This window comes from Sinocyclocheilus rhinocerous, unplaced genomic scaffold, assembly GCF_001515625.1.
Source record: "Sinocyclocheilus rhinocerous isolate Xijiao unplaced genomic scaffold, SAMN03320098_v1.1 scaffold5, whole genome shotgun sequence".
NCBI lineage: Eukaryota > Metazoa > Chordata > Actinopteri > Cypriniformes > Cyprinidae > Sinocyclocheilus > Sinocyclocheilus rhinocerous.
In genome coordinates, this window is record NW_015661874.1 from 580,796 (window position 1) to 591,839 (window position 11,044).

The 11,044-nt window shown below is 35.2% G+C and overlaps 1 protein-coding gene across 1 annotated transcript in view; it reads right to left on the bottom strand.

Annotated features, from left to right (window-relative positions):
• Positions 1–11,044, bottom strand: part of LOC107726647 (thrombospondin type-1 domain-containing protein 7A-like) — an 88,853-nt gene that overhangs the window by 16,137 nt on the left and 61,672 nt on the right. The window contains exons 14-19 of the mRNA XM_016536309.1: positions 8,281–8,459; positions 6,847–6,852; positions 5,708–5,841; positions 5,457–5,610; positions 4,266–4,407; positions 1,153–1,274 (exon numbers count right to left, since the gene is read on the bottom strand). Coding sequence (XP_016391795.1) covers positions 1,153–1,274; positions 4,266–4,407; positions 5,457–5,610; positions 5,708–5,841; positions 6,847–6,852; positions 8,281–8,459 — 737 coding nt within the window. The remainder of the gene's footprint in view (positions 1–1,152; positions 1,275–4,265; positions 4,408–5,456; positions 5,611–5,707; positions 5,842–6,846; positions 6,853–8,280; positions 8,460–11,044) is intronic.

Here is an 11,044-nt window from a genome sequence, read left to right on the forward strand (position 1 = left end):
TAAAAATATACCTGTGACATGTCAGTTATGCACTGAGGAAAACACAACGTCTCAAATGCATTAAACAGCACAGATATATTCGCTGTTTGTCATGGTGGATCGATTTGATCCATGATCTACATTACGGGCTGCTTAAGAATAAGCGTGCACAAATTAGTGAGATTGTGTGAACTTAATTTGTCATTTATGGAACTGCTTTAGCCCCGATTGATTTGTTAGGTTATTTCAAGTCAGGTTTTGGACTTTAATCCCAGTTTTTTCTCGGGTCTCCGTGGTGTTGTGATACGTCATATTCACGCAGCAGCGGTAATGTATAAATGCCGACTTGTAGCCGATACACTTTTTAAACCGATACATCGCATCGTTAACTTTTTATGCCGATGCACCGCGTGAATCGGGGAATCTTCCCATCCCTAATATGTATATAAGTGACAGAAGTATGAGATGTTTCTAATATAACAAAAGATTTCTATTTCAAATAAATGGTGTTCTTTTGAACTTTCTATTCATCAAGAATCCTGAAACAAAATGTTTTCAGTTTCCATAAAAATATTCAGCAGCAAAACTTGTGCAAATCAACATATTAGAATGATATCTGACACTGACACTTGAGACACTGAAGACTGGAGTAATGATGCTGAAAATTCAGCTTTGCATCACAGGATTTACATTTTAAAATGTATTCAGATAGTAAACAATTATTTTCAATTGTAATAATATTTTACAATATTACTGTTTTTACAATAGTTCTTCTTCTTCAGAATTTCATGTAAATTAATTTAGTTTGAATCAGTTCAGATCCAGAATCCAATCAAATGTAGATAATTTCAGAAGCTGTATCTGTTTTGTAAACTATATATTCAAGAAAATCTCCCAATGACTTATACTGATAGAATGTTCACTATTCGAAATGTAGCCAACAGTGATGACATCACTGTAATATTGTAACACTGTGCACAACTTACGATAAAGCACACAATCTATATGTTATAAGAGTCATAAAGCTTTTCATTAAAACAGAATCAAAGTGTAAAACCCAACTTACTTAAATATTTAACACTATTCTTTTGTTGGTACTGGAAGAGCAACTCTATACTTCTGCTGAGAAGAAAAGAATGAAATTCACAAGTGGCAGCGTCTGTAAATAAATGCACAAACCTCTTCGCAGTACTTGAGGTCAACAGATTTGCCGTCACTTCTAACGCAGTCCAGCATCCTCGTCTTGAGACCGATTCCACACACAGCGCTGGCACTTAATTGGCACGTGCTCCAGTCTAAGTGAACACACACACACACACGCACGCACACGCACACACACACACACACACACACACACACAGATTTCACCCTGTGGGTTTAACGCAGTCCAGCATCCTCGTCTTGAGACCGATTCCACAAACAGCGCTGGCACTTAATTGGCACGTGCTCCAGTCTAAGTGAACACACACACGCACACGCACGCACACGCACACACACACACACACACACACACACACAGATTTCACCCTGTGGGTTCTCATTAAACTACACGTCTAGGTCAGAGGTTGCTTGCGTCCACCAGAGCGGATGGTTTGAGGACACAGTCTTAGCTCCATAAACTGACACCACCGCTGCGCTTCACTTTGACACTCTTGGAGGGGAATCGTGAATGAAGTCTGAGCAGATGGAGCAAGCAGTTCCAGTAATGATCCAAACTCTTGAATGACTCATTCATATGAACGGCAATTCAAAACAATAAGAGAAAAGGAAGTGCTGTGTGGATAAAGTGCTGTGTGGACAATGCCCAGACCAGAAGGACTTAAAAACCACAGGCAGCCAAAGAGCAGAAAAAAGCGTTAAAGTCAGCAAGAAACAGCATTCACAACCAATTTTACTGCAGTACTGTGGTGTATTTTTAGAGAGAAACAGAAGGTTTTATGAGAGAAAAAAAATTTGATTTAATTTTTTTTTTATTTGGATCATTAATGTCACATTAACTTTAGAAAGAACACAATTTGGCAAACCATTTGGGAAATTAAGACCATAAATATGACTATTTTAGCATTTTAATGTAATGTAAAATATTAAATTATTATAATTGTTATTTTTCTTAAATACTTGATTTTTTTATTTTACAGTGCAATATTACAGTACCGATATTTCTTATTTTGTTTTTATTTAGAAATGTATATATTTTAGTTAGTTAGTTAGTTAGTTAGTAGTAGTAGTAGTAGTAATAATAATAATTTAAAATTTGATTAATTTTGTTTGTTTGTTTATTAAAGGCCTTGTTTTTAAGGCTGCACATGGACAATAATAAGAATAACTAATAATATTTTTTTAAACGCCCTTGTTTTTAGTGCTGCACAATTTGGCCAATAATAATAATAATAATAATAATAATAAAATAATAATAATAATTATTATTATTGGCCATGTGCAGCCTTACAAACAAGGGCTTAACTAAAATAAATAATAATAATCACATTTTGAAATTATTATTTAAAATAAATCAAACATTATAAATAATAACAATGAAAAATAACAATTATTATTATTATTTTATAGCCATATTGTTATAAAGTGTTGGCCAAAATGTAGGCAAAAATGTGCAGCCCTAGAAACAATCCAAGCAAACCTGTATTTTTTCAAATTTATTTATTAATTTATTTGGATTTTAATTTGCATCCAATTAAGATTTTTGCTCCAAATCGAGCAACCATAGTTAGGAAACCTGTTTGGGGAAACACTTTGCAGTTTTGAGCTGCGTCCCAAATGACGCACTCAGGGGCGCATTAATGCACGGGCTTCAAGGGGCTGAAGCCCAGGGGCCTACACTGGAAAGGGGGCCCACTGGCTGCAGGGAAATTATATTTTTTTAATAATTATTTATATGGGAGTTTGCAGCAGTGACAACAGCGTTCTGTAAACAAACACACTCATTTTCAGCGACTCCCTGGTTGTAGTGGCCTATATAGTGAATGGCTCAGTTTAGGTTCCCCTCCACACAGTTTGTATAGTTGGTATGTTCCACGTGTTCCATCGATATACTGTAAGCGGAATGTACGATGCATTCGCTAGTAAATAACCGCAGCACGAGAGTATCTTTATGTCAACACGCAGATTAACAGAAACACAACACTGCTGTGTGAACGGAACTGGACCGGACAACGTTCTGTAACGTCATACAGTGAGAGTTCAGCAGTTAGCAATCACCAAATAACCCACATTTATGTCAACATGCCGTGTTGTTTTGATCTAGTGATGATTAATAATTCATATTTTGTGTGATTTATGGTGTTTAAATCATACCTGTAAACTCACATTTCAGCCAGGAAAGTTTTGATGGCCTTTTCCTTTCATATTACCTCCGTATAATGCCCGTAATAACATAGTGTTTACTTACAAATTCGCAGAACAGTGTTGTGAATGTTAACTGGCATATTAACAAGACAAAAAACGAAATTTGACAAATAATTGTTAGGAAGTTTTAAAAAAGACGAGGAACACCTGCACACGCTCATCACGGGCTGATTGGTCACAGCTGAGAGTCATCAGCCGACGGCCAGATAAGCCGCGTGAGGCCCGAGGAAAGGAAAAGAGATGCTCTCCCAGAAGCTGAAGTCTAACGTGTTGTCTCCTTTACAATGAGTGCATGAAGTGCACAACATTCCCCACTTAGTTTTTTCGGTTATTTAAGTGCATCATCCGGGTATTTAAAGTGCACTTTTTCTTTTTGGAATTTTCAGTGTGAATGCAATACTCTATTTATTATAATTTGTAATATATACTGTGACGAGCGTCCCGAGCTCACATCAGCGTTGCCCTGGAAACGGACGAGGAACACCTGCACACGCTCATCACGGGCTGATTGGTCACAGCTGAGAGTCATCAGCCCACGGCCAGATAAGCCGCGTGAGGCCCGAGGAAAGGGAGAAGAGATGCTCTCCCAGCAGCTGAAGTCTAACGTGTTGTCTCCTTTACATTCCAGAAACCAGCCCGTGACCAAGCAGCCCACACACGAGCGCCGCACGGACTCACCGACACTGGAACACGCTCACGGAGAAGCACCGACTCACGCACGGAGAAGCCTCGACTCACCTCAGGACCCAGCGCACTCACTTGAGCACTTTCTCTGTGAATAAATCCACCCTCCGGGGTATTTATTTGAGCTCTCCTTGTCGCGTGTTCCTTCCACCCCGTTACAATACACTATTTATACTAAAAAAAACGTCATAGAATAGTGCATAAGTACGCGATTTGGGACGCACCACTGGTCTACTCACCGGTGATGTTGTAACTGTAGTGAAAGCAGTTGCGGTTCAGGAGGCAGGGCTCGGTCTGCATGCTAACCGGACAGTCCTCTCCCTCTTTAGGCAGACGCAGGGCAAACGCCGTCCTCTCTCGATCTCCTCTTCCAGAACAAGGCTTTAAGAGGCCAATAAAACAGACTGCTGTTCATTTATGTTAATGAGCTCATAATTCTCTCATATTTCTCCTCAAGCTGTTTATTAACTCTAACAAGTGACCTGCTCTGATTTTGTTATGCCACTATTTATGCTTCAATGTCAGTTGGCTCTAACTGAAATCATAAAACCCAGAATAAAACCATATCCCTGTTAGCATAAGCCAAAAATGTTATTGCTCAGATTTAAGGGATTTCTTAGACATGTCTCAGATGCTTAGGATTAAAAGAAGAAAAAAAACAGTGTTGTTATTGTTAATCAGTGTTGCTATTATTTGGGGGATTTAAATAAAGTTGGAATAAAATATAAATATTAAAACTATATAAAACTTAAATAACTTAAAGCAAAATTAGAAATGTTGCCTTGGCAACTAACTGAAATAAATAACTAAGTCCTAAAATGACTAAAACTAAAACTGAATTAAATAAATTAATGCTAAACAGAATTATAAAAAAAACTAATACAATTAATTAAAAACCAATAAAAAAATAATTTTGGGGTTTGAAATGAAGCTGAAATAAAATATAAATAAACTTAAAAAACTTAAATGAAAATTTGAAATAAATTGTTGAAAAAGTTGAAGTGCTACAATTCCTAAAAAACTAAAACTGAAATTAAAATAAATCTAAACAAACATAAAACTAACAAACTATAAAAATAAAACGACAGAAGCACATAACAAAAATACTAAAACTTAAAAAATAGAGTTTTGAAAATAGAAAAATAAACACCATTTCAAAATATTGCGCATAATGCTAAAAAACATTTTGGATAGCAGCTACGTTTATTTGTTCGGAGAAATGTTTGTGTTTATATTGAGATCTTTTGATTGCAGTCTTTGCTCTCTTGGCAAATCTGATGCAACATCTGAGTCATTGCTGAGATCTCCTCTGAAATGTGACATTACTAGGGTCAATTCTGAGAAGAAGTGAAATAATGCAGAGATAAAATTAATGCCGAGATGCAACCCTAGTGTGAACAGGGTTTAAACTGATTAGTGATAATCCTGACCAGGTCACATGGGGTCCAGGGGCTCCAGTCGGACAGCACACAGTCCTCGGGACAGGGCAGGCGGCTCTCCCTCGTGCCCTGTGGCATCTCCTCTGGATCACACAGATAGTCCTCCACCGCATCAGTGGGACCGTCCACTGTGTTCAACATACACCTGCAGGACCATCAAAGATGAGCACAGTATAATGTCAGAGGGTTATGGATGGAGTAACAGTAAAATAGATATGAGGAAAGGCATCTTTGACTCTCACCTGACTCTTCTGGTCTGAACGCCCTCGCCACAGTTCTCCTTCAGATCCACATTACTGACTTTCCACACACTCCAGGGTTCAGCTACCCAGATATACTGACTGCAGTCACTGACGCATGGGACCACCTCATAGACCTGAAACATGAGACCACCATCCACACATATACAATCATACACAATCCAACACTTCTCACTGAAGCAGCTGAGCTGGTCTGAATAATACCAGGAAATTTTCACAAAAAAGGAGTACAATAAAATGTTCAGTCAAAGGTCAAACTAATTATTACTGTACTGTATATGAACTGCTTTATTTTCTATTCAACATAAATGTACTAAATTTAACATGAATAATTTTGTTTTTTGCATTTACTAAAATTTGGGTCTAAAAGCAGTTTAAAGCCCTCATTTCTGTGTGGTTTTTTTTCTAGAAAGAAAAATAAAACATACATTGAATAAAAAAAGGAAAAACAAAAAAAATACTTAATTAAAATTGATTTCAGTAAATAAATAAATAAACACCAATGTTAATTCAACATATTATGTCATAATTAGATAAATACCTAAATCAAAATAATAATAATCATAATAATAATAATAATTTAAGTTAAATAAATAAATAAATAAAAACGCCCATCAGAATATTAACTCAAGATTATGGCATTAATAAATAAATAAATACACATAATAAAGAGCAAAATTAAATGCACAAAATAAATAAATTAAAATTCAACTCAAAAATTAAAATCAATTAAGTATTCAATTAAAATAATTCAATTAGAATTCAATAAAATCAATCAATCAATCGGGACATTAATTCAACAGATTATTTCAAAATAATAATTTTGATTCAAGTGCGCCAGTTGCTAGGGTGCCATAGTTTTAAAGTGGGACAAACCATTTTTTGAGGGGAGGCAACTTTTCATGGTAGGTTAATAGTTTATCTGACATATCTAGTAGTTCTCACAACAAAAGCATGGCACTTGTGCCTCTAATGCTTTAAAAATTGTAATCGTGCACCACAGTGACAAACACAACGACATAAAATCCATAAGAGGAATTTAAATGAACTCTGGAATGAGAAATGTAAGAAAGAAAGAAAGAAAGAAAGAAACACCATTTATGAGAAGAAAGCGTTATTACCTGTGCCTGTGGCCGAGCAGCATTATTGGAGAGTTATGGAAAAATCATTAGTCATTAGAACATCTGCGTCTAGAGACCAAAGCACCATAAAACATCATGTTTAGTTAAGAATGCACTTCTAATTATTGTATATCTTTTTTTTAAAACGGCATTGCTCAAACTCAACATGAAATACAGTTTACAAGACCAGAAATGTCTGTTAAGAAAATAAATACTGTAGGTTTAATTTTGATTTCACATTGACAGAGTAGAGAAGTCTGTGTCATTTCTTTCTCTAGACATGTTCAAATTCGTCAAATGTAAAACAGCATGACCTGTAACCACCCTGATAATCCGTTAATTAATAGAAGGAGAGCATTTAAATTAAACCAAAGCCAAGAGTGCATATTTGTCAGGAGCAAAGATCTCAGAAACGCTTTGATGTGGAGTCATCTATTTCTAGCAAATCTCAATAAAAAAACAGATGAAAAGACACGCATTTCTGAATAATTTGAGATTCACTTGTGAACCTATTTTTGGATCTTCACTGCATAATCAAAGCCAGCGGTTCCAGAAATTGAGGGAAACTTTGAACTCTGTTCCAAAGCCTAGTGAACTGCCTATGCAGGCAGTATTTTAAGATATCATAGGTGTGCTTCTACGCTTTAAGGAATGACAAATCAGCATGCTTGATGCCTTCCTTTGGACAAATTGTAAGGTAGCACTTCATGTATCCTTTGGCAATCCCACAATGCATTACAATACGCTCCATCTAAACTTCACCCATTTAAAATTAGGGACGAGGAAAGAGAAATGATTTTAAGTATACTTATAATTTATTCACCATCAAAAAGTAGCAATAAAATAGTTTAATCCCAATAAAATGGTACTATTTAATGCAGTATTTGCACATGCTATGTATGTTTTGGTGTTATTATTTTTATTCGTTTTTTAAATTTTTTTATTCATGTTTGTTTATTAATTTTAGTTTATTTAGTTTGAGTTATTTTAGTACTTCAAGTTAAACAAACAAAACTTTATTTCAAGTAGCAATTTATTTGAATGGTTTTAGTTTTAGTTAACTATAATAACACTGGTATATTTATGCTCATTAGAATATGCTTTGTTAACAATATACTACGCCAAGATCTGTTGTATCTGTGAGATTGGAATCCAAAATTGTAATGCAAATCTGTATTGTAGGTTCCATTTCAGTAAGTATGCTACTCAAGCTAGTAAGATATAAAAGTTACTCAATGTGTAAGATACAAAACAATGTACATTAACATCTAATATCTTCAAAATTCTTTCCTTTTATTATTTTATTAAGCAAATATATTTATTTGAAAACCCCTGCGCCTTCATGTCATGGACTATATCTATATAAAACCATGCATTGAACATTTAATACCTTCAAAATTGATTTCTCCATGCATATGGAAGCGTGATGTTTACCTGGTTAAGGTGATCCAGTTTTGGACAGGGTCTTCCTCCATTGTAAGGCTTTTCTCTGAGCCATTTTGAGCGAACTTTGACCCCACTGCCACAGGATTTACTGCAGCGAGACCAGTTGGACCATTCACTGAGTTTACAATCAGACGGGCAGGGGACGATGCAGGCCTCCTCTATATACCCTGAAAAAACAGTATGGGTGGTCAAAATATGTGAAAAAGGGATACTAAACAAACTGTGGTTGGTCATTTTGCATGTCAGTCAGTTGGTCTCTTCCTGTTCAAGTTGGAAGTTAGGCCTAGGCATGTGCAATATTGACAAAAAAAATTATATCTTTATATTTATTTGGATTTTTTTGATGATGATAATTAAATTATATTTTGCTGAGTGTGTTTTTGTGCTGTTACCTTTGCTGGTTTAGGCCTGTCAAGGATAAATAAATATGACACTAAAACCGCCAGGAGGTGGCAGCAAGCCCCTGCCTTAATGAGTGATTCATTGAATCATTTACTTAAACGTTTCAATCAAAACGGCTGATTCATTTAGAAACAAAGCAAGTGACGGTCTTTATGAATGAATCATTGAATCATTGACTCAAATGATTCATTCAAAACAGCTGATCCATTTAGAAACAAAGCAAGTGATGGATTTGATGAATGGATCATTGAATCAAATAATTAATTAAAAACGGCTGATTCATTTAGAAACAAAGTAAGTGATGGTTTTTATGAATCGATCATTGAATCATTGACTCAAATGATTCATTAAAAACGGCTGATTCATTTAGAAACAAAGCAAGTGATGGTTTTTATGAATGGATCATTGAATCATTGACTCAAATGATTCATTCAAAACGGCTGATATTTATTGACAGATTTAAAGAGTCATTCTAACTTTCGAATAGGCTTCATCACACCATCATCACAGTGAATGCTTTTGGACTTTCAAGACGTGTTTTAGTTTTTTTGCAAATGACTCGATAATCGCACATCATTAAAACAACAATTACGATACTATTGCAGACGATAAATATCGCACAACCTTACAGAGACCTTTCTGGCCAAAACAAGTCTAATAAAGTGGTCAAGCTGCTCAAAATTTTATTTTGTAACATAACCTAACCCAAGATCCTAGCAGCTTAAACAGGTCAGTCTCACCAGCTAGTCCAGCTCGTAAATAACCATCCAGAAACCACGCAAAACAAACTAGCATTAGATTTAGCTGGATTTTCTGCAGGGTAATGATAGATTTAACAGACTTACTGATTAAACATGCGGCTTTGAAGTGTTTTAAATCTTGATTAAAAATGAAAAGCAAGCTTGTACCTTGCAGAGAACATTATGAGGTGCATAAAAACTGTAAAAGCAATTGGTCTAAATAGGCATGTTTGGAGCTGCAGTATTTGTGTGGAGAGTTGGCTGCAGGGTCAGAGAATGTGATATGCTTTAGCAGCTAATGCTGAATTTTATTACCGCTGTTTGCTCAAGCCATGTGTACTTCCTACTCATCTGGCTCAAGAGGATCTGCCTTTTATATACTGCAGGCCCAACACACACACATACACACAGACACACACTATGTGTGTACATACTGATGATGTTACTGACCATTTCCTTGTATCGTGGAAATAGCAACATGGGCACTATCTTCTCTAATAAGAATTGTTACAAATATTAATAAAATAATTAAAATAATTTAATAAAATGTATAATTAATACATAAAATAGAATAAAATGTTGAAATATTAATAATGTTGAAATTAATTAATAAAATCTAATAAAAGTAATTATTTAAATAATTCTGTACCTTTTAATTATGGATTAAATGTACCCTTTTTAAACTAAAATAATGTCAAAAGGCAAGGACCTAAAAGTCCTAAAATAGCCATCAGTTTCTTATACATATTATAACTTCTTATTTCTTTCTTTGAAAGAATAACCCAGACATATTCTTGACAGGGTTTGTGAGATTCACTCCTTAGTCCTAATTTAGCTGAATACTAGAAAAAAGAACAACGCTAGCTCTTCCTGATATTCAAAACGTGGCACATCTTGTGCTACTAACAAACAATTCGAATACAAGCTATGAAACATGTACCTAGAGGGGCTTCTGATTGAAAAATCAACACAATTTATCAGAGACGTCTAGGGTGAGTTTCACAGCCTCATTTTCCTCGCCCCAAAAGATTAACCAGGATCTGACATGGCCGTGACGGGCCGGAGGAAAGAGATACTGCAACTTTAAGCGCAGGGTTATCAATTATGTGCCTACTAAAATAATGTTGTAATAAATCTTCGTTTCTTTAATGTTTTAATTATCCACTAACCATGATGTATTGTAATATAGTCACAGATAAGCATGCATATGAATGCGCGCGCACACACACACACACACACACACAAATATAATAATGTAATCTTGCTCCTCGGGTTTTGATTGCTTGTTTTGATACAGACTGACTGTTTTTAACCTTGTTTTGTTTCCTAAAAACAACCAACTGGCCAGTTTCATTTGTTTTAGTCCTTGCCAAAACCAATTATTACAAGCATTTGGCGCTTGCTGAGTGTTCATTTTGGACTCTGCATGCAACTGTGTGAAACTACAGCGCTAATGACGATGAGTCATGCATCAGAACAGTTTAATGAGGAGACTAGATGTTATTTAATAAATCAGTCTCACAAAATAACAATAGAAAATGCTTATGGTAAAATAAAAAAAATAATAATAAAAAAAAATATATATATATATAATTATTATTATTATGTTT